The 26,368-nt window shown below is 50.7% G+C and overlaps 7 protein-coding genes across 7 annotated transcripts; 3 read left to right on the forward strand and 4 right to left on the reverse strand.

The window, feature by feature from the left end:
- Nucleotides 1-402: 402 nt before the first annotated feature.
- ATNIH1004_001594 (inositol polyphosphate kinase KCS1) lies at nucleotides 403-4,618 on the reverse strand (the record flags this gene model as incomplete). Its single annotated transcript, XM_033566293.1, has 2 exons — nucleotides 403-2,350; nucleotides 2,433-4,618. The coding sequence occupies 2 exons, from the start codon at nucleotides 4,616-4,618 to the stop codon at nucleotides 403-405; spliced, it is 4,134 nt and encodes a 1,377-aa protein (XP_033432050.1).
- A 4,023-nt stretch (nucleotides 4,619-8,641) lies between these two features.
- ATNIH1004_001595 (DUF614 domain protein) lies at nucleotides 8,642-11,839 on the forward strand (the record flags this gene model as incomplete). Its single annotated transcript, XM_033566294.1, has 7 exons — nucleotides 8,642-9,245; nucleotides 9,497-9,725; nucleotides 10,426-10,450; nucleotides 10,517-10,737; nucleotides 10,799-10,940; nucleotides 11,036-11,345; nucleotides 11,520-11,839. The coding sequence occupies 7 exons, from the start codon at nucleotides 8,642-8,644 to the stop codon at nucleotides 11,837-11,839; spliced, it is 1,851 nt and encodes a 616-aa protein (XP_033432051.1).
- Nucleotides 11,840-12,122: 283 nt separating this feature from the next.
- Nucleotides 12,123-14,301, forward strand: ATNIH1004_001596 (uncharacterized protein; the record flags this gene model as incomplete). The annotated part of the gene is made up of 2 exons (XM_033566295.1): nucleotides 12,123-12,233; nucleotides 12,307-14,301. 2 exons carry the CDS (start codon nucleotides 12,123-12,125, stop codon nucleotides 14,299-14,301), a joined length of 2,106 nt encoding a protein of 701 aa, XP_033432052.1.
- Nucleotides 14,302-14,902: 601 nt separating this feature from the next.
- PEP1 (pepsin-like aspartic protease) lies at nucleotides 14,903-16,188 on the reverse strand (the record flags this gene model as incomplete). Its single annotated transcript, XM_033566296.1, has 3 exons — nucleotides 14,903-15,240; nucleotides 15,295-15,821; nucleotides 15,866-16,188. The coding sequence occupies 3 exons, from the start codon at nucleotides 16,186-16,188 to the stop codon at nucleotides 14,903-14,905; spliced, it is 1,188 nt and encodes a 395-aa protein (XP_033432053.1).
- A 1,833-nt stretch (nucleotides 16,189-18,021) lies between these two features.
- ATNIH1004_001598 (uncharacterized protein) lies at nucleotides 18,022-21,649 on the reverse strand (the record flags this gene model as incomplete). Its single annotated transcript, XM_033566297.1, has 6 exons — nucleotides 18,022-18,810; nucleotides 18,883-19,178; nucleotides 19,230-19,277; nucleotides 19,364-20,367; nucleotides 20,421-21,300; nucleotides 21,415-21,649. 6 exons carry the CDS (start codon nucleotides 21,647-21,649, stop codon nucleotides 18,022-18,024), a joined length of 3,252 nt encoding a protein of 1,083 aa, XP_033432054.1.
- A 594-nt stretch (nucleotides 21,650-22,243) lies between these two features.
- On the reverse strand, nucleotides 22,244-24,153 carry ATNIH1004_001599 (putative UV radiation resistance protein (UVRAG); the record flags this gene model as incomplete). Its single annotated transcript, XM_033566298.1, has 2 exons — nucleotides 22,244-23,998; nucleotides 24,064-24,153. The coding sequence occupies 2 exons, from the start codon at nucleotides 24,151-24,153 to the stop codon at nucleotides 22,244-22,246; spliced, it is 1,845 nt and encodes a 614-aa protein (XP_033432055.1).
- A 383-nt stretch (nucleotides 24,154-24,536) lies between these two features.
- ATNIH1004_001600 (mitochondrial 54S ribosomal protein mL67) lies at nucleotides 24,537-25,645 on the forward strand (the record flags this gene model as incomplete). The annotated part of the gene is made up of 2 exons (XM_033566299.1): nucleotides 24,537-24,812; nucleotides 24,893-25,645. The coding sequence occupies 2 exons, from the start codon at nucleotides 24,537-24,539 to the stop codon at nucleotides 25,643-25,645; spliced, it is 1,029 nt and encodes a 342-aa protein (XP_033432056.1).
- Nucleotides 25,646-26,368: the final 723 nt, after the last annotated feature.

The raw sequence follows: 26,368 nt of genomic DNA on the forward strand, positions 1-26,368 counted from the left end.
GGAGCTGTATGCCATAATTAATCGTCAGTATCGTATCATTTGTATGACAACCCCAGCAGTATTCCATCTCGGTCAATATGATGATGTTGTCGACATAATTGGACGCGTGAAGGGCAGAAAATAACCGCAACAGTGAAACAGAACGAGAACGCCCAACCCGGTGTCATGCAATCTCGACGCCATATCCCGACCCACAAATGGCTCTTCAATTAATGGGGAGCTGAGAATAATATGGAAACAGAAAATGCACCCGCTAACTCCAATGGACGAGGAAAAGAAAAAGGAGGGAAAAAAAAAAAAAAAAAAAAAAAAAAAAAAAAAAAAAAAAAAAAAAAGGGGGAAAAAAAAAAAAAAAAAAAAAAAAAAAGAGAAGAGAAAAAAAGTAGGACGGAAGGATCATCTTTAGAAGCTGACTTCGCCCGGATCACTTTCCATTACTCCCTCATCCCAATATCGATCTGATGTATTCTGGTGGCCTGATACTTGGGACCCCAGGGCAATCGCCTCCTCGCCTTCGCCTCGCTCAATATACTCATCTTGGCTAACCTCCTTCACAATACGCTGGAAGTACATTCGCAACGTTCGAAGTCCACGAAGATAGCCGCGATCAATATCATCCGGATGTTTTGGGGGGCAAGGCGCGTCGGAGGGGATCTCATCTTCGCCTGTAACGCAGTTGGCGAAGTCGACAATCTTCAACTGAACATCAGCGTTGTTATGACCATCGTCAACAGCACGATGGTGCAAAGGATCCCGTTGACTCTCTGCGCGAACGTCATCAAGAGGTCTGGCCTGTTCGCCATCATAGAGAATCAAAAGACTGCTAGCATAAAGGCGGTAGCGTTTAAGCCTTCGGATCATGTTTTCCAACATAGAAAGCTTGTCCAAAATGACAGGGATCTTCCTCGCCACGCTGGTATAGCTAACCCCATCGTAGAGGAACCGGGTGAGAGCATCCTGGAACTCTCGTCCGGACTTCAGATCTCGACCAAAGTATTTGTCTTCAAAGGAATACTCTTGCTTCTTCACGTTCCAGGTCTGCATGCCACAGAGCCGGACGCCAAGCTGCTGAGATGTGGTGGACTGACATTTTCGTCGCTGGGACTTCTTCTTCTTCTCATTGGCTTCCATGCCGTACTGGCGCGTTCCCATCTTCAGATCCAGCACGCACGGTTTATTCATGCCAGCCGTAAGATCCTCCAGCAGCAGAAAAAACTGCACCCTTTCGTCCTTCCGTGTCTGTGCCTCCTTGGGATTGCTTGGAAGTTGAAAGCGATTATCGTCTTCTTTCCCTTCGAGACGAATTGAATGTTTTGACGGCGCATTGCTAGCAGGTGGGCCCGGCAGTTGTACGCCATTTTTCGGAGCTAGCGAGGGAGTCCCATTCACATCGGGGCGGTCTGTTAATGGCATGGAGGCATCGCCTTCCATGGAGAATATTCCATCCTCCTTATCGCCGCCATACCCATCGTCTTCGAAAAACATGAGTTCCCCTCCCTCTTTACCGGAAGTCATACTCCTTCGCCGCTGCAAACCACTTCCCGAATGACGACGTCTAACCTGGCGAGCCCGAGAGACCGAACTAGAACGCGGTGGGGACTCTTCTGTCCGGACTTTCTGAAGACGGTTTTGATTGGAGTCCAGGGCAGTAGAGGCCGACGAGGATAGCCCACGTTCGTCATTTGACAGCTTTGTAATCTCAATGGCCGCAGTCCGCGGTGACTCGGTTGGCGCTAGCGCGGCTCGATGACTACTCGCTGTTTGATCCTCAGAAAGATTAGCCCTCCGCCGAACAACATCTGAAGACGTCCTTGGCAACGTGAGATGACCTCGGGCATGGCGTCGGTGATGATGGATAGCCGGAGGGCTAAAGACTTCGCGCAGAACTTGTTCCTGGAGCTTTCTATTCACGGTGGTCGCGCCCCAGCTAATTATGGGTTTCCTTGGAGACTGATCAGACGCCTCGTCATCTACGATACTATCCCAAGCATTCTTGTCATCAGCGACATTGCCGACACTGTGAGAAACTCGATGTTTAGTAGACATCGTGCCGTCAGAAGTCTTTGGCCTCTGACAGCGGGAAAAGAGGTCGGCAGGAATGATATGGCGATTGTTCTCGAGGATCACTTTAGGTATGATACCTGTAACCTGGCTTTGGCTGACAATGCGGGGCTGGTCTACGGCTTCCGACAGTCGGGATCCGTTGGCAGGCGTCAATCCAGCAGTGTGGAGGTCACCGAGGTTGTTCGTGACATGCCCCGTGTCACTGCGCTCGACATTGCCTTCTTCTAGTGGGGTCTTATGGCGCTTCGGAGTTTTAGAAAAGGTCACATTGAGAACACCGATATACCTGAAGGCGAGGAAGAATAACATAACTAATTAGCCACACCATAGCACAAATCAATTGCTACAGACGTAGAATGTGTACACACCTTGGCAGGAACATCAGCATTTCGGGATGCCTGCGTTCGATACGCTCGTAGAATTCATTTTCCCGGTTGTTCAGTTGTTTGCATACAGCGCGCCTTGAGAAGCGGAAGACGGTCGTATGGCCGCCCACTTGATGCCGATAGGGCTTCAGTTCTACTGCGCCGAGGGGGGCCGATCGATCATGCTTGCGGCGTACACGTAGAAACCGATGACGCTGGGTTGGTGTAGCTGTTGGCGTCATCTCCGCGTCGTCCGTGATGCTCGACTCCTCATCCTGAACTGACATCCCACCGCTATCATCCGCAGAAGCAGCTTCCGATTCACACGTGGAGGACTCGCCGCTGCGTTCTGAGATGGCACTAAGAGACTTTTCATTTAGTTCTTCTAGTGAAGGGCCCGGTATGTCTGGTAGATCGCCGTGCAGGTATTTACTGTCATTTTTAGATCGAAGAGAGATATCCACATAATGGGCATCCTGCTCATCAGATACTTTATGTCTCTTTGGCACTAGAACGTGACTACTCTTGGCCGGTACATCAAATGGCTCCACGCCTTGTGGGCCTTGTGGAAAAGGCTGAACTCGATCCACTTCATCAGACACTGTGACACGTTCATGAGGAAAATATACGGCAGAGGAAATCTGTTCATCCTCCTCATCTTCAAACTGCGCCGAGCTGCGACGCCGTCCTTGGTCCATATCCGAGCCAGGTGAGAGGCTACCAAAGGATGCGCCACCCTTCGAAGTGAGATAGTCTCTGCCTCCTTCGGCATACTGAGTCGGGATACTCTTTGAGAATGAAGTACCGCGCGCGCCACCGGGCGTCAGATGGAAGTTTCGAATCTCCTCGAGCAAACTGCGGGGCAAAGTCTTATGTTGATGCTTGTATACATCATCAATGGAGCTTAGCTGAGGAGGTGAACTCTCCGAAGTCGGAGGAGCGATGGGTGGAACATCTGTCAGGGACAGATGCGACAGACTCTTGGAACTTCGGAGCCCAGAATCCTCTGGTGGTGGCGGCAGCTGCAATTTCATGTCTGATCGCTCGGGGATGTAGAGAGGCTCTGAATGAACCGGAGCGGCCTTATCATACGATTCCAATGGCTCATCATGTCTTCTTCCACGATCTTCCCTTCGTTTGCGGTCCGGCGACGTAGTGTTCTCCTTGAAGAGCCCCAGGTAATGACTGGACTTACGGCTGCGCACATGGGAAGCCGGCTCTGCGTTGGTCAGATTCGCCTCGATGGAATGATCTACCCTACCACGCCGGCTTCGGCTGGAGCTTCGCTCCATTTTCGTCTCCGCCACATTGTCTCTCAAGCCCGGTTCTGACACATGGTGAGAAGCGGAATCGCGGTCAATAGCTGTAGAAAGGTGATCTAGCGACGGCACCATTGATTGATGCGAAGACAAAGAGGCATCACTGAGAGAGGCAGAAATAAGACTGCGGCGGGACAGCGACCCCTCTAGAGTGGGCTTAGCACCAGCACCATCGGACTTGGTTTTATGAGGGGGTTGCAAACTCTCCCAGTCAGGAATCTGCGACTTTTCATCCGCCGTTTCGGGTCTGTTCTCGGGGCTCACGTCCGAGCCGATCAAGGCGAAGGGGGAAGGATGAGAAGGGCTTGCCGGCGGAAGCAATGGCGGAGAACGCAAGGAATGGTTTCTGCGGACGTCAACTTCCATGTGGGGGAGGTCGACGTGACTGCCACGGGGGAGGACCTTGGAAGAAATGATGGTGGGAGAAGGAGGCACATTTTCCGGTTCAAGGGTCAAACGGTTCGGGGTCTCATTTTCTATGTCTTTCACGGGCGGAAGTTGCGGTGTAACACTGGACTCGTTATCAGAAGGTAGATAATGGGTTGCGAAAATGCTATCCCTTTCAGACAACTGGGGGCTATGAGACCGATTAGGGCGAGCAGGCTTCTCCGGGGAGGTGGCCGTCGTCCTTTTAAGAGGAAACGAAGACGCCGGTTTGGCCCATTGACGAGCCGTGGGGGATTCGGCGCGGGATGGAGAAGGAGCTTGCTGGACATCTTGGTGTATGAGCTCATCCCGGGGATGGTGGTGGCGTCGCTGCTTGCCGTGGCGGAGGTCGGGCCCTCCAGAGCAATCACGTTGGGCAGACGCAGCAGGTGTCACCAAGGGTTCCGACAGGGTATTCTCTGACGCAGACGGAGGTCTTGACATGGGGAGGACATTGGTCGGGGCTGCTCGGTGAGGAAAAAGTGGAAGGAAGCCGAGAGAGAGAGAGAGTCAGAATGCGACGGGTATGGTTGGTGTTTCACCCAAGACGGAAGAATCGCAAGAGTAGTTTAGTCCAGCAGAGGATCTGGCGTCACCGGGTTAGCCAAGGAGTGGAAAAAAATTGAAAGATCCAGGGATATTTGCCACGTTCTGGGGAAAGGGCACCTTACAGGCTGGGATTTAGCGCAGTCGGCAGGATGACGGAGAGCTTCTCACAGGGCAATGGCTGAGTTAAGCGGGAAGAATGAATGATGTATGGATGGAGTCGGTCAAGTACTGCTAGGAGTAGGCAAGGCAGGGGGAGTATGTAGTATGTAGTAGTGCTTAATGCAGTTTAAAGCACTGGAAAGTGGACAAGCGAGTTACCAGGGGAGTTTAGTGGTAAGAATGGAAGGAGACTAAGAAGAAAAGGTGTTGGCTGAACCAAGAAGAAATGACGAGGATCTCCGTCACCGCCTTTAGGTAGGGAAGGATGGTAAAAGATCATCAGGAGAAGGGTAAAAAATAAAACAAAAATAAAAATAATTTAAAAAAATTTAAAAAAAATTTAAAAAAAATTAAGGAGGTGTCCCGACAATTCCAAAGAGCAGAGGGTCCCACCTTCATTCACATCCAAATGATAAAAATGAATTGGCAGAGGAGTGAAGCATCATCCAATTTCGAGGGACATGAAAAACCGAACACAAAAATAAGATACAGAATATCAATGCTGGAAAGGGTTCAGCCAATAATAATTGTAGGAAAACCGGGGACTGGGGTCATCGGCTATGCACTAGACCAATCTAGGTAAAGGGCCACCTATCCGTTCCAGTAAGATAAAGTCACGGGCTGTACTGGTGGGAATTTCGATATCTCTAGAAGGGTTCCAGATGGGAGAATTCCTCTGGGGTAAACGCTCCGAACAATCCTCCCCTACTGGTGCTTCCTATCAGAAAATGGGGACGGACTTTGACTCTGAACCAATGGACGGAGGCCGGGGATGTTAGAAGGATGCCGGTATCAGCATCATTGACTCGTTTCCTTTAGAGATCGCCAATGGAGACTCAACTCAATACCTATACAGAGTGGTAAATATATAATACAAATCCAGCAAGGCTGCCCAGACATCGGAGCCCTCGGAATGCGATCTCATGTGCATCACTTGATGACAATCTTGGGTACAGATACGTCAGATTGTTAAAATCGAACCAGTGAACAGCATTTAGTTGAACAGGCATGAAATCTCAAGATCTGGTTTGCTCTTGTACCTAGACACTACATAGTTCTTGAGAATGCCCTGGTAGACCGGGAGTACACTACAAACAAGTCCTCAGTTCTTCGTACACCGAGCCATTCGACATCAAACAGCCGCAAACAGTACCAGGCAACAACAATCCAAATTCCTCAGTGAGCGATTAATTGAGTTATCGACCTTGTTTACTCCCGTAACTTGGATGATTTGAATTGATCATACAGATCATCCCTTTCCATTCCTTCCATCTTTTCCCCACCTGACCAGACCAGCCCTGTTCTGCCAATCATTGAGCAACGTGATCGACCTGCTGGCCATTTCCTGCCGATAACGAAGTCCCGATCTGGCACCGGTCAGAAGGAACTCGGGTGTATAGATAGAGAATCCTGGATAATAAAACTTGCCCATGCCATTGCATTATTATTTTCCTTGCTTTGAGTCCTCCTTGACGATTGGAGTTAAATTCCATGATACCAGGCCGGTATTTACCCAGGTGTACACACCATCAAGTTACAGCGATGAGTTGATTAAATCTCTCAACTTCTGAAAAATCACAATGCACGACTTAACGCACTGGATGGTCTACATAGAGGACTTCATAGTCTGGAACGCTGCAGATTCTCTCCCTTCGGATTCTTGCTCACCATCCATGTTAGCACCACTCAATCCGATAGTCAAATCTCGTCATTGCTGCCCAAACCAATTGGTATTTACACATCGTACTGTGAAAATTGGACAGGCTACTACTTTAGCCTTCGATGGGTCCAGTGTTGACAATTCTACGAATGCAGCTATCTGCAGCCAACCAGGGTGGCAATTCGGTGCTTTATATCGTCAGATTGGTACGGAGTACTCGTGAAGCTTATGCTGTCGCTCATACCTTTTTCTCTTGTCTTCTCTTCTCTTTTCTTTTCCTTTCTTTCTTCCCCCTCCCCCTTTTCTGTGAGTTAAAGAGTCGTTATCTCCAGTGTTTTCTCCTGATAGAGAGCCCCCTACGAAGGTCCCTCGATGACTTGCCTGAGGACCTTGTCCCCTTCTACTTACATTCATATACTTATCATTTCCTCCCAGTTTCTGACTTGAAGCTGAATGATAATTTCGCAGTTGATATAAACATGAGAGCGACCATGTGCATCTATCTAAAAACACATAATTTTCAGGTAGGTTGATAGCACAGATACTTCTGTCGTATGAGTATCTATATTATGCCGTCTTGGTAAGGAGTATAGAGTAGCATGAACGTGGCAATGACTGGGAAGAATGTTACTCATGGATTTCACCTTGTGGGCTGTTATCCAATGTGGCCGAATATCTGGTCTTTGTCGTCACGTTGCCACTTTTAATACCTCGCAGGTAGAACTGAACGATCAGTGACTTCTTGGTGAGTATTGTTATATTATAAAGAATAATAAATACTATCGAAATCAGAACGCTAAGATACCTACTCGATGTATCTGGTAACAGACAAGTCGCCAAGTGTAAATCTATATTACGATTTCCACGCGTCTCCCTGGGTGAACCTTCATTAGGAGATCGAGTAGCATAGTAATTCACACTCTGTCGTTTACAAAATCTCACGTTTGAGAACAGGGAATAGAAAGAAGTTTTGACTCAGCGTCCAGAAATAAAATTGTTGGTCACAAAAGATGCCATGAATCTCGTCAATATAGACTCCACAACTATTTATTAGGTAATCTAAGTGAGATTCAGAGGCATGGATTAAATACAAAGCTTGATTGACATCAGATGTAGCTTGAAAGACAAACGACAGAACATTCCTTGCAAACATATATAGGCCGCATCAAAGTGATCTCGATCAACTCCAGCCGTATTTTTGTCCCTGCATTATCCTAAAGCAGCTTGCTCTAAACTCTAAGAAGTTAGTGGGCACTTTTCCTCTTGGGATTTTCTGCAGCTTTCCTCGAGACCTGTTAATCACATCGCCGACTCTTCTCACGATCAAATCTAACTGGCTGGGCCTTTTGGCGCCTATGATGATCACCTCCCAAGTGCCCGTCAACATTGCGGCGCAGTCAACTCGCTTTTACGGGCAACTGTTGGCTCGTCCAATGTGGTTGCAAAGGGGGAAAATCGGCAACACCCAAGTGTGACTCGACGGACCGGCGATGTGACGAGACAGGGCTACCAATCCAACGGGACGTTCCGAACTGCCGCCAGACCAACAACAATCCTTACTGGCGTGGAGGGCCCGCCGAACGCTGGCCTACGAGGTTGGCGCGGTGAGTGATACAAATGATCGAGGTGCAGCAGGTTTCCGAGCTCTGACCATTTGGATCGCGTCCTCCCCGCAGCACGATGAGTACATACTCCTCAAGCGCTGTCTCTCCACTTGCACGAGCCGGCCACCTTCACGGGAGGTTACACTTAATGCTGCTGCCTCCCTCAGTCCTTCCCTCTTCTTCCCTTTCCCTACGGTCTATATCCACTTGTTCTTGGTGACCACCGAGAGTAGTGGAATCGGAACGGTGGAGGAGCTACGCACCGTTGGTACACACTCCATGTATGGATGGATATACATGTAGATCTTCACGGAAGGGCTACATCTGTGGAAATTACAACAACTCTCATCGGCAATTTATCTCCGAGCAGTGCAAAAACCACTGGGCATTCCCAGGCCAGCCCCGTCTTATGCATACGTGACTAGTAAATTTCGTCTACTAGAGCGTGAGTACGGTGTGGGAAACGAGGATACCCATTGCAACACAGCTGCAAGCATGTCCCGGCAACTCCATCTGGATACCTCCAACTTGGGGGGGAACCCCAGGTATTCCTTCCTTGAGACTCCGCTGGAAATGCATGCTGGCCACCAACATCTTCATCAGCAGCCAGCGACCGTACCCGAGGCGAATGCTGCGCAACATCAACAGCTGCAACCAGCTACCACCGAGCTTGCTCAGCTGCCATTAAGTGAAAAGGCGCAATACCTACCCGAGGACCCGGCTATCTCTCATCATCCCAGCGGTCCAAATATCGAGCATCACCCGGCCATCTATGCTCCTTACGCTGATGATGTGCCTCAACAGATTCAGAATCATGACGCAGTGGTGCCTGACTACTCATATGTGGTGCCCCCAGGCTCTCCAGGACCACTTCCAATTAAGACAAATCCGGCGACCATGAGACAAATCCAAGAAATTCAGACTGTTTCGGTAGTGCCCGATGCAAACCCGTTGCAGACGCCGCAGTTGCCTCGTTTCCCACAACCCGTCGCTGTTGGACTACCGCAAACACCAGTCATGGATAGTCTCATGGTATACCATCAGCCAGGGCAGATAGCTCACCCAAACCAAGTGATCAAGGGCGGATCCTGGAGTCACAGTATGTGCGATTGTTCAAACATTTGGACATGCTGCCTTGGGCTCATATGCCCCTGTATTCTATACGGAAAGACCCAGTATCGCCTCTCCATGTTGTCCAGGGACGAAGACCCGACAAACATGTTAGGCTATGAGACATGCAACGGATCATGTACTGCAATGGCTGTGTTGTGCGGATGTCAATGTAGGCCCATGTGTTCAGTGTATTGTATTGAATTGACCGAAAAAGTGAAAGCTGACATGGTAGTCTAGGGTTGTTGGCCACGATTCAGCGCAGACGGACACGCAAGGCATACGGGATCCGGGGCGACATTGCATCTGACTGCGTCCGGGCCACTTGTTGCATATGCTGTACCCTCATTCAGGACGAAACAGAGATCAAGACGCGCGAGGAAGAGAGGGGGAAAGCTGCTAGAGCTACGGGGACGCCTTTGATATCGCCCTACCTTCCTCCAATGCAGATGTCATATGGGCTCCCGAGGTAGTGGCTCACTGTATGAAATCTGCAGGTCAAATTCAACTGTGCATAGACACCTGGGAAGTAAATGCTTAGAAGTCAAAAATCAATGTCGGTGGTAGGTGATCTGTTGGGTATTCTCATTGACTTTATTATGTCCGTCTCCTTTTTACCTTCCTTTTTCTTTTGCATCTTCTGTGCCTGTGTACTCTCTGCATTTGGACCCGTTGAGGGTTCACGGCAATATGCAACTCGTGGATTCCACTTCTAGGTATATCCTTTCTTTCTTCTGGGATTCTTTTTGCATTAAATAGGCGTTGTGCATGCTGGGCGTTAGTTTTTTTTGTCTGTTTATTTATTTTTCTTTTAATTTTTCTTTTGTGGATGGGCCTCGAGATGTGATATACCCTCATGTACAGAGATCACACACTTGTATAGAAAGTAGTGTGACGGTGAGATGTTCCACTGAAATGGAACCTAGGTAGTGTCTGTTAGTTACTCAGTGCCCAGTATACTATCTGTGCATCGACCCTTATGTGCGACTTCTCATTTACACAATAAGGGGGCCGGAAAATAAAGACAATGCTACTCCTGCTGGATACAAGGTCCAATCGAAGGCCCACCAGCGTCAGACCCTCCTGGATCTTTTCTCCCTGTTATACTTGATATACCTGGTTTGTTCCATCAACTGCAACTACTGCAGTCGTAATCACATGACACGCAGGTCAAGGGTTGATGAACTGGCAAAGGTAAGGTAGGATTCATTCACCCTCCACACGGCCGTCGCACATAGGAAAGCTGAGGGATCTATCCAGGGGTTTACGCTCGATTTAACCGCATACGACCCCGGAGCTGAGCCTCACCCCACCTGCAGTATGACCGTCGACAACGCAGCTGGCTTTGACTTAGATCAGGGGCAGAGACTCGCTCTGGAGACTTTCACACAGCTGTGTAAGGATCAGAGTCTCCTGGATCACCCAGACGGCCTTGCAGAGCAAGATGCGCGGGATGCCATCAATGATGAGACTACTCTAGTGTATGAACCATTCTTCTAGTTTGTATCATTAATTCTTGGATCCTGATGATGATCATGATAGACGCTTTCTACGTGCCCGCAAGTTCGATCCCGACGGGGCATTCGAACAGTTTCGCGAGGCGTGTCGGTTTCGCAAGGAAAACCATATCCACGAGGTGTATGATGGGATTAGGTTGGAGGATTTCGAGACCGCTAGAAGAGTGGTGAGAATTCACTCCCTCTTTCCCTCCCTCCCTATTTCTCTTTTTCTCTCTCTACCTTTATCATTTCCACTCTGATTGAGTCGATTGAATTTCAGTACCCTCATTGGACTGGTCGTCGGGACAAACGAGGCCTTCCGATATGTATCGCCAATTTCATCAACATTACCGGTGACACTGTGACGGGGTGGAAAGGAACCCGATATCTACAAGGTACATCCAGTGAGTTACGCCAAGTTGATATTCTACAGCTGGGCTCGGTCATCTTCGACAGTATTACTCGCTTCGCATTCCCACTTTGTTCTGCGGTGGCAGGGAAGCCGATCACCCGCGCTGTGATTCTCGTTGATGCGTCTACACTCTCCCTGAAACAAGGATTCGATCTCAGACTGTTCGCCCGGGATATCAGTGGGTTACTGACAACATGCTTTCCGGAGACTATTGAGCGGATTTTTGTACGGTTTTCCCTGTCACTTTTCTTCCAGTTCTGTTCCTGATCTGCGTGGATTGATTGATTGATTGATTGATTAATTGATTGATTTCTACGGCAACAGCTATGCAACTGTCCCTCTTACTTTGCAGCGATCTGGAAAATCTTAAAGGGCTGGGTGGATCCCGTCACCGCTGAAAAGTTAGTTTTCTTGACACCCGTGGAGGTCTTACCAACTCTGAAGGAATATATCGACCCCGAGAATCTTCCAGTGAGTCTGGGTGGGAAACTGGACTTTGAGCACGGAATGCAATACGATCTAGATGCTGCGGTCCGCAAAGTTTTAGGCCGTGATCAATTGGTGCCGGGACCGATGAAATGGGTGTACGATAATCGGGGGAGAATGAGCGCAGTGGCCGTGGGCAGTGTGGATGGACAGAAGCGACAGGCAACCGTGGCGACCTTGGAATGAGAATCAATCCCCGTAGAGTCTAAAATCGTTCGGAGAGATGGTAGATATTACATGACGATGATGATGCTGCAGAGTAGACGGTGGAAATGCTGAATAATTAATTCTACGGCCCAACGCTGGTCGGAAGGCAAATGGCCCGGCGAACTTCTTACCTTTCCTCTTCATCCTTTCCGCTTCTGCATCGAATCTAGTCTTATCTTTTCCATCCTTCGCTCTTGGGCCCATCAAGCTTTCCCACCGACCTAGTCGATGCCACGACATCATCGCCCCTGGGCGTCGCATCATGGCGGCTGTCAACCAGAACATGTTTGACGCCTGCATCTCCAACGATCGGCCGCGGGGAGGCTCGCTAATGGTCTTGCCATTGAACTTGATCGCTCTCATTGTCTCCTACGTATGTCCCCTTCTTCCCTTTGACTCAGGGGGAGACTAAGCTCTATAACTGACGCGTCTGGTGGTCTGTCCAGCTCGATGATCCAGGTGATCTAGCCCGCCTATGCCGAACATGTCGCGTGTTGAACTACATGTCTTTACCCCAGCTCTACAAGAACATGACTCTGACCTCCTATGACAAAATTCGATACCGCGGGGAAGCGCCCGAAGGGATGGGCAGTGCCAGTCCCTTTTCCATGGGTCTCAACGCGGTCATAACCCGTCCTTTCGCGTCACTTGTACGGCGGTTCACTCTGCGAGGGGATTGGCGAGAGCTGGAGCTCGAGGAACATGCGCGAGTGGGTCGGGTACCGGATTCATCGATGATGATGAACATTGCGGTGCGGGCGGCGGTCGATCGGATGCCCAACTTGGAGAGCTTCAGCTGGGAACTCAGCACGAAGATGCTGGAGACCGTGTATCTGGGGCTGACGCAGTTACCCAAGTTAACGTCTTTAACCGTACGGTTTCCCTCAAATCGTCACCCTCGGCCCATGATCACCATTCCCGCCATGCCGCATTTGCGCTATCTGAAGATCACCGACATTGATCCCCTGTGCTATCCGGATGATATATCGACGCTACTATGGAAGTCCAAGAAGTTGCGCGATCTGAAGCTACACTGGTCGCCGCGCATGAGGACAGCGCAAGAGCCTAGCGTCATGCTTCACGACTACTTCCGGAAATGCATTGCGGCGAAGCAACCACTATCACTTAAAAACATTGGTCTTCACAACCTATACGCTCTGCACACCGAAGAATTCAATCTTGCCTTTAACCAGGAAACCGTGGAAAACGTCACGATCCTCAACAATGTCGGGGTTGACGACTTGAACTTTATGAATACGTTCGTCGACAGTTCCTGGCCGAACAATCCCCCCCATAAGCGCATAAGAATCAAGAGTCTCCGGCAAGATTCCTTATCCAGGCGACATGCCGATTTCCTGGGTTCTTTCACCGGGTTAGAAAAAATATACTTTGTCAACGTGTCAGCCAATCCGCAGGAGAATATCAACTGCCCCCGGCAGTGGGCGCCCCCGGGGGGCCTCACTCCCCCTTCTCTGGACCAGAACCATTCCCCCTCGAATGAGGCGGTGGCCCCAACGCCCGATTCCATCCAATCCGCCGGTATGCAAACCAGCGTGCGCGACAGCTACCTCAACCCCCTCATTTCAAACCACTGCGCAACGTTGCGACACATGTTACTGCCTGCCCGATGGCCGCTGTCCAGCAGCACGATAGCGCGTCTCGTGCACGCCTCGCCCCGGCTGGAACAGTTTGCGTTCGCAACCGAGTTTTCCAGCATGGAAACCTTGGGGTTGGTCCTCCCATTTCTACGGAACCTTGTCGCCCTCCGCCTTCTCGTACCGACCAACAACGGCAGCAAGTTGCAATCCACCGGACTCGGCCCGTGCCATATGCCGAAGCCATTGGCGAACGGTTCGAACGTGTTTACGTCGGCGCGGTCCTTCGCCGACATCGTCGAAGCTGACGACGAGGTCCTCCTGGAGAAATTGAGCGAATCGCTCGCCGACCAGCAGGTCTTCAGCCGTCTGCAGCTTTTCGGTATGGGACGAAAGGCATTCCAGCTCGGCGAATACTACACCATCCCCGCCAACCAAGTCGAGCAGGAATCTCAAGTCTGCCAATGGCAATCCCCCAGCACCGAAATCACCAGGGATGACAAGAGTCCATCCAGTGCACCGCCCCAAGAGGACGACTCCCACGCCAACGGTGTTCTCACCCCTGCCGCCGGTCCTACCGCTCCTCCGTCCACGGCGCCCTCTACCGGCGGCAACACGCCGGTCCGAATAGCCCCTTCAATTCTGGGCAAACGCACGCGAGACGACCTCATCGTAAGCAATAAAGTCGACACCAAAGAATCCATCGCTTCATCTGGCTATACATACAACCCCTGTTTACCTGTTATTTCCAACGGTCCTCGCATCTGGCGTCGACGCGTCCGTCGAGTCGGCTGGGACGTTGTTAAAAATTGGGAGATTTGGGGATTAGATAAACAGGAATTATGATTGATGATCTATGATATACGTCTATACCATATACAGGTATACATAACCCGGATATACAGCGACATACCTATTTTACATTGGATGGATGGGTGGATGGATCCTGGTGCGATGGTCGGGAAGGTCACACATAAGCAGGACATCGTAAGGTGTAGCTACATACATCCTGCGACCTTAGTTATATATGCTAATTTCTGCGTGCTGAGTATATATAATATCAAGGTTATGAAGGGCTTTTATATGGATACCAAATAGGACAGAATATATTCCACTCTAAGCTTTGTGACCTGCCTATCTATTTCTATCTATTCTATTCTCATCGGTTGTACTCCGCACTTCGTACTGAATGTGTAGAAGAATATTGGGGATAAGTTCTATTGAAAATGAAAAATAGACCTATACGATGAATATAAAATAGGTGTATATCCGTCACTATTCAAAGGTTCTTGTCATCTACATCAATACAATGAAATCAACATAATACACCAATAATGTCCATTCTTCCTATTGTATCACCATATATCAATCCATCAATTCATCAACTATCATCTTCCGTCATGTACAGTATCCACATCCACCATATATACATGATAAATCATAATAATTAAGCCTGCTTAGCAAATCCCAACCTGGGACCCTGCGAATCAAAAACAACGTACTGACTCTTCAGGAACACATCACCGAAGATAGTGAATCCAAGACCGGAGTTGCTCTGGATACCACCAAAGCAGCTCTGGCTGCCTTCCTGCACGGGGGCATAGTTGATGTGCTTTCCGGGCACTACGGCCTTGTAGCTGCCGATCACGACGGTGAAGTTGGGCAGTTCAGTGGAGCAAGGGAAGACGTAGCCTCCTGCTTGTTGGTCCTGCTTGGCGCCGTCGACATTCTTGTAGTAATCTTCGACGACGGTGTCGTCGATTAGGATGAGGGTGGTGCCGGTGTCTTTCATTAATTAGCTTAATTTTCTAAGGATAGAAGTATAAATGAACGACGTACCAGCGATACCGGTGATGGAGTTGGAGTTGGTCTGGCCGTCTCCAACCCCATAGCCATCGGCGGTAAATTGCCAGAAGCCCTGAGAGTTATCTACCTTGGCGTAGGCGATTTCGCCCGTGTACTTGCTCTTGTCGATGAATCCGAAATCATAGGTACCCGGGGCATGGTACTTCAGGGTCACAGCGAACAGAGGAGAGTCGAGCTGCGACTTGACGGTGTCGAAGAATGTGGTCTGCGGCTTGGGCTTGACGGTGTTGATGGAGCTGAACGCCAGACCCAGCAGACCGTCATTGTTCTTGTCCTGCGTGAACTGTTGGCTGATCTTGCTGGCGGCCTCGACGGCCTGGCCATTGGCTGTCACGCCGCCAATGTTCACCGTATCCTTGTAGACATCGCCGCTGGCGGAGCTGCCGTCTCCGTATGAGATTTGCCAGGAGGCACCGTTCAGCTTAGTGGAGTTACCGCCGGGCTTGTAGATACTGTGGCCGGTCTGTTCATCGGCGGGGAGTTCGGACGAGAAGACCCAGCTACCCTCGTTAGTTTTGAATTGAAACAGCGAGAGGGGACCTACAGATCGGCGGAACCAGTGTCAAAGTCCAGGTTCAGAGTCGATCCGGCGATTTTGACCGGGGTTAGGTACTCCGAGTCGTATTGTTCCGGCTTCGTGATGGCACTACCCTTCTCGGCGGCCTCCTTGACACTCTGCGGCACCTTGGCTCCGTACTTGGACAGGTAGCGGGCATACATGGCAGGCAAGTTGATAGTCTTGGGACTGGCAGCCGGCCGGCTCAACTGATTGACCGTGAAGCCTTTGCGCGACTGGGCATGAGGCAGGGCGGATCCCAAGGTTGAGAGACCGAGGGCCACGGCCGTGATTTTGCTGAAGACAACCATACTAGCTGGTTTGGACAAGAGAATGTAGATGCACCAAAGAATGAAAGGGACGAAGGAGTGAGATCTCAAGCTCGCTGAGGATGAGAGTGAGAGTGAGAGGCATTGTGAGACGCTGAACAATGGGCTCCTTTATAGCTTTGCGAACAGTTGAGAGACCGATGGTAGACATCATCAAGTTCCTATTCCAGGCATATCCACCTGCAGATCCTCTTAGTCAAATATAGATAGAGACGATCCAGGACCGCCAAGATACCAACAAACCAAGATGACGAAGCATGGCACCAGAAGCTGGGCCGAAGAGAAACAAGCATTCGTGTACCCCTGCGGGGTTGCTTGGACAGGAGAAACGCTATGGAAAAGAGCATATTGCTTGTTCGGGACAAGATTTGACAAGAAGTCTTGGGCAAAGCTGCGCCAGGCACGGACATGTCCGGTCGTCGTGTATCACGACATCCCAGACAGGATGGTACATTCGGCACCGAACTGTTATTCGACGAAGGCTGACGATCGCCATTCGAGAGAATCCCGAAGCCAAGAAGAGGGGAGCATCCTGATCGATCGAGAGACAGGGAAAGAGAGACATAGAGTGTGTATGAAAGAAGAAGAGGAGGAAAGATGGACGTGTGCCTGAGGCCCGTCGGAGCCCTGACGATCGCCGTTTTTGCGCTTCATTCCATTCAATTGGCAACTTCCACACTTCCTTCATCTCCCATCCATCCAATCCCATCAATCAGGATAGCAAGTCGGGGCCAGATAACTTACGAGTTGATCGGCGTCTCCTATCTCTCCAGTGAGAGTCAACGCACGATGTGACGGTAAAACTTCGACCATCGTGCCCGACTCCACACGCTTATTTTAGTTGGTCAATAGTCTTCCGGCCGGAGATTGAGATGGATATTCAATCAATCCGTTCATCGATACGAGTTGTTATACAATACCAGCCAGAGGAATTGAATCAATCAAGACAAATCACGGTGGATACTGTTGGTCCCGACACGGAGTATACCATACCACCGAGTACGTATGGACCGGATTGCGTCGATTGCGTCGATCTACAGCCTGAATGCTAAATGGTGCCAACTAGAACTGTCGATCGCGGACGTGATAGGTACAGATTAATTAGAACATGTTGTCTGATTGTGTTAGATCCTGGCTAATGCGCATGATAAGGTACAAGCACGGTACTCCGTATTCTTTTGCATACCCAGGTTATATATCTACGGCTGAGAAATAGGTGAATTTGAATAATCCTGTTGATTGGTAAGTAATAGGGCTGATATCATCTGGAAATAAGATCACTACATAGGTAGATGATAGCAATTCCACTATAATGATACCATCGACAAGGATCCTTTTCTTATTCTGATTCTTATTCATATTATTCATACGTATTACATACTATTACTACGTGTTTACTATCATGTGAAGACCCATCCAAACTAGATATCTGAAACACCTGACACCACCAACCCATAGTGACAGGGAAGCTTCCATCGGAGCTCCGGTCTATCACCTCTACTCCTTCTACATGGTATATTGGAAACAGTGGCGAATTCATCCCTTGTCGATCCATCAAGAACCCCTACTTACATACAGGACAGTTAATATTCTGTATGTAATCCGTACTCCGTACCGCAAATGCATACTCCATCATCGTTAGAGAAAAGAGAAAAAGAAAACAAGAAAAGAAAAAATCCATCAGAATTATGTCCGTATCTCATTTAGTTTGGGGTATTGGCCTTATCCACTATGTATAAACACTAAAATCACATTCATAATACAGGGTTCCCTGTGTCCGCAGATCCACAAGGCTTAACGGCTTCTTCGTCGTCATTATGCCTGCAGGAACTGCGACGGGAGACTGCTGCCGCCGCCGCCGCCGCCAGCCGATTCCAGATGTTCACCATGTCCATCATATTGCTCGTTAAGGAGAACCTCTAGCATATCAAAATCGCCTACCATCGGCCCCGTACCTCCCAAACCCTGGTCCACCACCGCGGTACTACTGTTGAAGAATTGGTCCAACGGCAGCGCGAACCAGTCCGGAAGCCCGCTCGATGTCCCGGCGTTCTCCTGGATGGATTGCGACGCCACGGTCGAACTCTCCAGGTCTCCCGTCGCCGGCGTCGAGTTGGGGTCATAGTAGTTGTGGTACACCGATGGCGGTGGGGGCATGAAGGAGACATTGATATTCGATGAATTGATCGGCTGCGCTGGGATGCCCGCCAGCGGGTCGTGCACTGAGCTCATCGAGCCTCCCGTCGGTTGACTGCTACCGCCTTCGACGTATCCGAGGTTCTGCGTCGCATTCTGCCCCGGTGTCCACCCTTTACTCGAGGCATCCCGTCGGCTCTGCGCTCCATCCCGCGGTCGTGGTGACTGGGCCCGCGATACGGGTGCAGACGTGGTGCGGTCCTGCGACTCTCCGTCACCACCACGGTCTAGAGGTGCAAATCGCAGGAACCGCGTGCGAATATTCGTGGTGAGCAGTTCGAGGAGCCGGGCTATCGCATGGCTCAGGTGCACATCGTCGACGACGTTGGTCCGCAATGCCTCCATGGTCCGATCCTGGAGATCGAGAGAAACACGGACATCGTCCTCTTTTGCACCTAGTGTGAAGGTCTGTATCGGGTTAGCTTATCGTCCGATCTTTCTTTGCACCATTTGATGCAATCTCACGTCAACATAACATACTTTGAGAATAAAAATCATTCCGGACAAGATCCGGAAGCAGGTGCGGACCGGAGCGTGCTTGAGATGGTCACCGGGAACGAGCCCGTCCAAAACCGTCTGAAGAATCTTGCGGGATGCATCGACGACTTCCTGGATGTATTGCTCATTGACACGATACAGCTCCATGAGCACGTGGAACCATCCATTGCTGGACGAAGATCCAGAGGCCGATCGGGCCTGAGCCTGAGCAGCTTCATTCGACATGGTCGTCCAGCGGTCCACTACGGCTTGCAGAGCCAAAGAATTCACGTACAGTCCTTGACGCCCGTTAGTACCCTGAGTTTGGGCCTCATGGACCATATACTTACGGGTATATTCGTATTCAATCATCAAAATCATTCTCATAGCAGGAGCAACTACAACACAGTCAGTCATTATAATCAAGGCTAAATGATTCCCAAAAATTAAAAATAGGAATCAGAACTGAAAAAAAGGCACTCACGGTCCAGCGTGTCAATATTCTGTCTCCATTCTCGTAGAAACGGCTGGAATCGGTCGATCTGGTCGCGATATCGACCGCTGCGGATCAACTCCGACGTTTGTTCATTCGACGCGAATAATAGCTGGTTACTCTGGTACATGATCTTCGAGATACCAATCCAGCAGTCATGCATCTTGTCGATGGCAGAATCGCCGCCCTTGCCAGCTGTCGCGGTGGTGGGCTGGATATCGTTGGCCCACTGCGGCAGCGGCAGCATCGATGGGATTCCCAGACGCCCGCTGCTCTGCGTGATATACACCAGAATAAGCCGACGAAGCCGACGTTTCCGCGTTTGCTCCGCCGGCGATTCCCCGGCCGATCGGGACTCGCTCTTCTGGTCGAATACCCCCAGCTCAAATGCCAACGCTTGCGCTGTGCTCAGGAGCATCCAGGACATCCGGTCGGACCGCCAAGCGGGCTCCAGCCACTTCTGGAATGCCAGTCGGCCCTCCCCCGTGCTTTGTGACAATCGGTTAGCGGTGCCCTCGCCCTCAGTATCCAACCCACCGTCGAGACGCCCGCCGTGCGCCTGGGCATCCACGTCCAGAAGCGCGTTCTCATCGTCTCCCGGGGGAAAATGTAGATTCCGCGGGTGCCAGTCTGTCAGGACCATCAAAGCCTCGATCGTCCCTAATGATCGCAGATTGCCCTTGGCATTCACCATGGCCGACGTAGGAGCCAGGTCAAAAGACCGCGGCTTGTTCATGCCCGTCCCACTGCCGCCGAACTTCTCCTGGCCCCAGAACAGGCGTTCAATCATACCACGTAAATACGACCACAGACGGTCGTGGATATAAAAGGCACGCGTGTAGGCACCATCGCCTTTCGGCTTCATATGTCGCGACGCGGTGGTGAGGATCATAACGGCCAAGACCGGCTCATCGGTCAGCATCGTGCGATGGGTCGACGGATGGGAGAAATCGGGGATTACAATGGGACTGAGAGGGGCAAGATGTTCATAGTAACTAATCAACATGGTCAGCCACACTCAGTGCACCAGAAGTATATGCGAACGTACTATGCCACATAGGCCATGGACTCTTCGACGGAGAGCCAGCCCGCACGAACAAAGCGTAGTCGGGACCATGCCTTGACCGCATCCTGATATCCAGGATCCTGGGGATTATCCGAAGGACCCGACTGGCCACGACCCTCGGGAGCTTGGGATTCCACCGACCCCGACGTGGCTGCCGCCGGGTAATAGGTCCCCATCGGCATGGGGCCTGACCGGGCAGGCCGCGAAAACGATCCTCCCGCGCTTCGTGGCGTCCCGGCCTGGGTCAGTGGGGACATGGAGGAATTGAACGACGAGACCGACTGTCGGGCGGTATATCGATTCTCAAGGCTCTGTCGGTTCAGGTCTTCCGTCCTTCCCGCCGCTTCCGACAGAAGATGCAGCGCATCATGACTGTTGCTGATCGCCGGCGATAGCAGCTCGACGGCGGTGCGGTTCATCATCGGTTGCCCTCCCTCCAGGCTGAAACTTGGAGCCGACGCTCGGTCCCCCAACGGGTACATGGACAGTCGGGGCTTCCTTGCATCAGGAAAATGCGTCGTCGACGACGGATTCGGGGGGTACGGCTGGGTGGTTGCCGACGGAGGAGGAACCTGGGCTGTGGTCGCCGCCGGGGATCCCTCGGACCACTTCTGTGTCGGACGAGTGCCGTTCTGGTTGGGGTCGTACGCAGTCGGGTCGGCCGCCGTATAGGACGAGCCATCACTCGGGGAGCCATTCGAGACTGCTTCCCCCACCATCATGCGTTTGTCGCGTCGGAGAACGCCCTCGAAAACCTCCTCGACCTCGGAGGGTTTGCGTTTGCGGCGTGTGGCGGAGAACTCGCATCGCTTACTCTCGCGACGGCAGCGAACGCAGGGTGGAGGACGGGGATTATCAACGCCTAGTACCGTGGGGGTCAGCTTCCGGGAAAGAAAAAAAAAAAAAATAAAATCCCGGGAAGTCTCGATCAAAGAATCTGGGGAAGAGATCGTATGATGCGACGCCAATGACTTACTGCCAAGATCACATTTGACCTTGCGTTTTCGACATGGGTCGCAGGCCTGGTATCCACGGCGATGTTGGGGATGTAACGAGGGCGACTTCTGATCGGGCAGGTAAGGACCGGTGTCCTGGTCGTTGACGGATGATGAAGATAGAGGAGGTTGCTGTTGTTGTGATTGTTGATTTTGATTTTGATGTTGTTGCTGCTGCTGGAGCTGAAGCTGCTGCTGGTGGCCATTGCCTGCCATCATGATCGAGCAACCGCCGTCTGGTGCCGGCGCAGGAGAGTGGATTCACGGAGATTGGGGCAAGGTTGGGGTTTGCCGATGCAAAGCGAGAAAAAGCGGTGGGGAGAATGGTTCTTAAGTAAAAGCAACGCTCGGCGACTTTTTTCGCCTGCCAGCCAATTGTACGAGGTCGTACGGGGCAAGGGAACGATAGACCACGATGAGAGGAATCGTAAAACTGAGAGAAAGAGAGAGAGAGAGAGAGAGATTGATGAGAAAGAGAGAGAAAGGGAATCATTGCCCTAGAGCCTAGGGAAGAGGCAAATGCGGGGTAGAAAACGAGAGGACGAGAAATTAATTCCTTGCGTACTTTGGCATATCTGTTATCAATCAGAATGCAATCGACTCGGTCACTGCACTATATTAAACTAGCATTAAGTTAAATAATGTATAATAGAATAAATAATATATAACAAGAAGAATAATCTGAAATAATGATTATAATTATAATGCTAATAATAATCTGAAATAATAGTTAATAATAATATTATACTAATACCAGCCAGAAAAGATCAGCAGAGCACTCGAATACATCTGGAAGCTGCAAAGAATCCCTTAGACCATCGCAACGTCGAGGAACGACGCCACGGTCTTCTTCCCCTGGTCAGCCGCCATCCCCCCATTGGATTTCATCGTCGACCCCAACACTCTTCGGGCTAGCCCTGACTGGCCATATGTAACGCTATCCTCGCTGCCGCGTCGCGATGACCCAGGCGTGAGGCGCCCTAGCAGCAAGCCTCGAATCCCTCCCGCTTTACGTGCGGGAATTTCCGACGTCCCCGCCGTCAGCACGTACAGCAGGTATTTCAGGTTGGGGAGCGTCTGCCGGATGTCGAGAACCCGTAGGCCTTGTCGGTTCAGCAGGAATTCGATGTCCTTGTTGAGCAGAAACACCCCGTACTCGAACCGGTAGTGCACGTTGACTGGGTACAGCGGATACGTTCGTTGCGGGAGCGAGACCGACACCGGGTCCTGGATCAGCGAGTGCGAAAGGTACGGGTGGATGGGATAAGGTACACATGCCGACAGGTAGAACGACAGCAGATACACTAGGTGCGCCGTACACCCTAGCGCCGCCGCTACAGTCTCCCGGTCAATGTCGTAGAAGTTCGAGTCGGGGAGCGCCAGCCCGGCGATCGTGAAGGCCAGCGGTCGGTCTGGAATCGGTTCGATGGGGTAAATCGCAAGGAGGTCCTCCGAGATCCGTCGGATCTGTCCCTTGGTGTCTTCGATCGTTTGGCCTAGCAACTTGACACTGCTGGCCAGTTTCTGTTGCGCATCTGGCAGATGACTCCGAGCTTTCTCCTGACTTTGACGTCCACCGGCCATTGCCTCCCTCCTCGCCCGGATGCTGGCCAGAAGTTCCTCCTTGCGTTTGCCGCTCATCCGCAGCCGTTTTTTCTCCAGCGAAACGACCTGTTTCGTGAGGGCCAGCTTATCCCGCGCCCGCGATGCTTCACTGGTCATCGCTATGGATCGCCGATTCTTTTCCAATATTGAGCTGATCTGCGTTTCCAATCTCTCCCGCGTTACCAGCGCATCTTGGATGCATTCGTCTAGATTTGCCAAGCGCATCAAGGCATCGTAGGAAGAGCTGGGCAGCCTAGCTCCATCGAGGGACCGCGGGTTCTTTGCGGGAAGCGTCCAGACCGGCGGGAGATCCGTGAGGTTGGTATAGACACCGTCCGCGAAATGGAAAAGAATCGAATTCGACGGGAGGGGCTGGTGGAAAGTATCCAGAGACTTCCCCAGAAACTGTAGAGATTGCAGATGAAGCTGCAATTCAACTAAAAGTAGGTAATCCACCATAGCTGCCGATTTTGCCCAGAGCTTGATAGTCAGCTGGTCCAATCGAGAAACCAATGGTCCGCACATGTTCAGGTCGAATGATCGGAAGCTGGGGTTCGTGGCATTCTTCACAACCTCGCTCACGTAGACAGGCGTCTCGTGTCCATCGCAATGGATGGAGAACCACGTATCTGCCATTCGACTCCGCGTAATATCACCCAGCTTGATCTGTCGCGTGTGCGGATTAGGATCGTTCCAAGGAAGAGTGTTTCTTCTAAACGTCGGGCGGGGTGGCTGTTCCTTGCGCGTTCGATCCTCGTGACGTGTGGGTGTAAATTGCAGATCGGTAAACGACCGTGACTGATGCAGGAGGCGATTCGCATCCTGGGCGAGAATCTTCGATGGCGATTGTAGAGAGTTGGGGATATCCTCGTCGTCGATCGTCTTCCCACGAGCCTTGCTTTCGGGTGTGACGCTCAGGTTCCGGACGGAGATCCCCTGGAGATGACGAAGTCTGCGGTTCTAGTAGCTCTCATCAGCCATTGGACTGATTCATAAACAAAGGACAATAAGATGACAGGAATTACCGATGGGAACAACCGGGGCCTCTCGCGACGACCGCCCGCGTCGATATACTCGACATTGACACCATCCCCGACGGTTACTGTCAGCGACATTGCAAGCAATTAGGAAGAAAAGCGACGGGCACACAATGATTGACCAGTCATTATAACGCAGACCAGCGCAATTTCCCTCGATATTGTCCGTTGCGAGGAGTAGACAGCTAAGCTAATGACTTCCTCGAGAGACATGTGGTCCATTCCTGGAGCTCCGCATCGACGCTAGGGCGGTGGTGCGGACGGAATCGCCCGCTCGCTGTCTCTTTCACTCCGTCGAAAAATTGGTCCACACCACCGTCAGTCCACCTTCTCCCACCCTCACCACAACATCTACTCCTCCGTTCCTCAGAATCGCCATGCGGTAGAGTGAAGTATATTATATTCGGTTCATATACATTTTTGAGGAGTAGGAAAGACACATCGCAGCGTTTCCGGCCGCAATGGCTTCCCACCAAGTGTCGAAACCCTTCCAGAAGATCTTGGATCCGACCAAGTTAGGCACCTGGAAAGTCGTCCGTCGACCACCGATCGAGAACCATAGCGTGATCCAGGGCAAACCTCGGGAGCAGAACTCCAACGCCTTTAAGGATCATCAGTCCAAGGAGGGAACCCGACTACGAAAAGCCCTGAACGCCCTCACCCATGGCAAGAACATTTTCGTTTATCACAACATGCGCACCAACCAGGTGGTGTATTCATTGACGCGGTATCTAGAGGTAAGTAGATTCCTGTAAATGATGACTGAGCCTCTGCTTGATCGACGTGGCTAAACGTCCATTTTTGCGCTGCTTTCTAGAAAAACAATGTCCTCCGCCAATTGGTATATCACGGCAAGAAGACCGTCCCCGCCACTCTCCGGAAAGATATGTGGGTTCCTTACTACTCGGTGCATTTCCACGACTCCAAAATTGGTCTTCGCGCATACCACTTGCTCCGGGAGTTCGCCATGCAGCGTCAACTATCCCCACCTCGGGAGATGATCACTATCACAGAAAAATTCCTCGACCAGAAACGCCCGCGGGACCCCGAAGAGGCAGAAAAATTTAACGAGAAGTACGAGGGTAAGGTCGGATGGTTGATGGAGAAGAAAGACAGAGCCCGGGCCCTGATGGACCAGAAAGCGACCAGTGTTGCCGATGTCGCGGCCGTGCTGGAGATCCAGGAGGAGGAGATCAAGAACGGTTTTGCTGATGGCAAACGAGGCTATCTCACCCGCAGCGCTAGACGACGTCGGAGGGAGGCTCGCAAGAAGGAACAGGCCAAGGCCGAGGAACAAGCTGCACGCGTGGCTTCTTTTGAACAGACGTTGAGTACAACTCAGGTCGAATACAAGATCCAGGAAGTCGAGGACAACTCTAAAGCATTGGAGAACAACGGAGTAAAGATCCTCTGGACCGATATCCACGACGCTCAACGGGCGGAGTCTTGGCCGGAGCGCGTTCAACACGGCGAGCTGGATTTAACCCGTGACCATGTCATTCCAGGGCAGAAACCCACTTCCAACACTGAAATCCTAGCAGATGGCAGGTTCAAGGAGAGGCAGACCTAAAAGGTGGATTGGGATATATAGAACCGTGTGATGTGTGGTTGTTCACACTAGGAAATGTGTGCTTGTTATTTTCACATTATACAATTCTGTACTTTTACATACTATGTCTTTGGAATGATCAATGGCGTTTAGCAGACAATCAATCAATATACAGCATATTGCTGATTCCATATCATAAGCGTGAGGATGCTCAGCTTAAGAAAGTGGTAGCAAGGATGGCAGTTTCATTATCTAATGCACTTGGCCATTCTATTACAATTCTTAAAATGGCTGCTTTCTACTGCATCGTGTGCATACCAAAATTTAATCATTATACCCTCTTGTCTAAGTAGGGCCCATATTACTTGTCTTGATAAGTTTTCAGATTTGAAGTGATATTATACAATTCTGGGTGGTCTAGAGGTATGATTCACTTGGGACCAAATGCGAGAGCCCCATATTTGTTGTTGTGCCCTTTTTGTTATTGTAGTATCTTTGCTCTTGATTAACAAGTCTGTGTTTCTACATAAAAACCAACTGAATAACGGATGAGGGCCGGCAAATTCCAACTCGTATCATATCCACACCAATGCCAATATCGCAGGTAAGCCTTGATTGAAATAAAAGAGATATACCTAGTCGCACCCGGTTTTCGATCTCGTCTCGAAAATACGAGCAGTATATGTTCCGAAGTGGATGGTAAAACGGGAAAAGAGAAACTGTGAACAAAAATAAGAAGTACAT

This window comes from Aspergillus tanneri (assembly GCF_003426965.1).
Source record: "Aspergillus tanneri strain NIH1004 chromosome Unknown AapTan_2_pilon_pilon_pilon, whole genome shotgun sequence".
NCBI lineage: Eukaryota > Fungi > Ascomycota > Eurotiomycetes > Eurotiales > Aspergillaceae > Aspergillus > Aspergillus tanneri.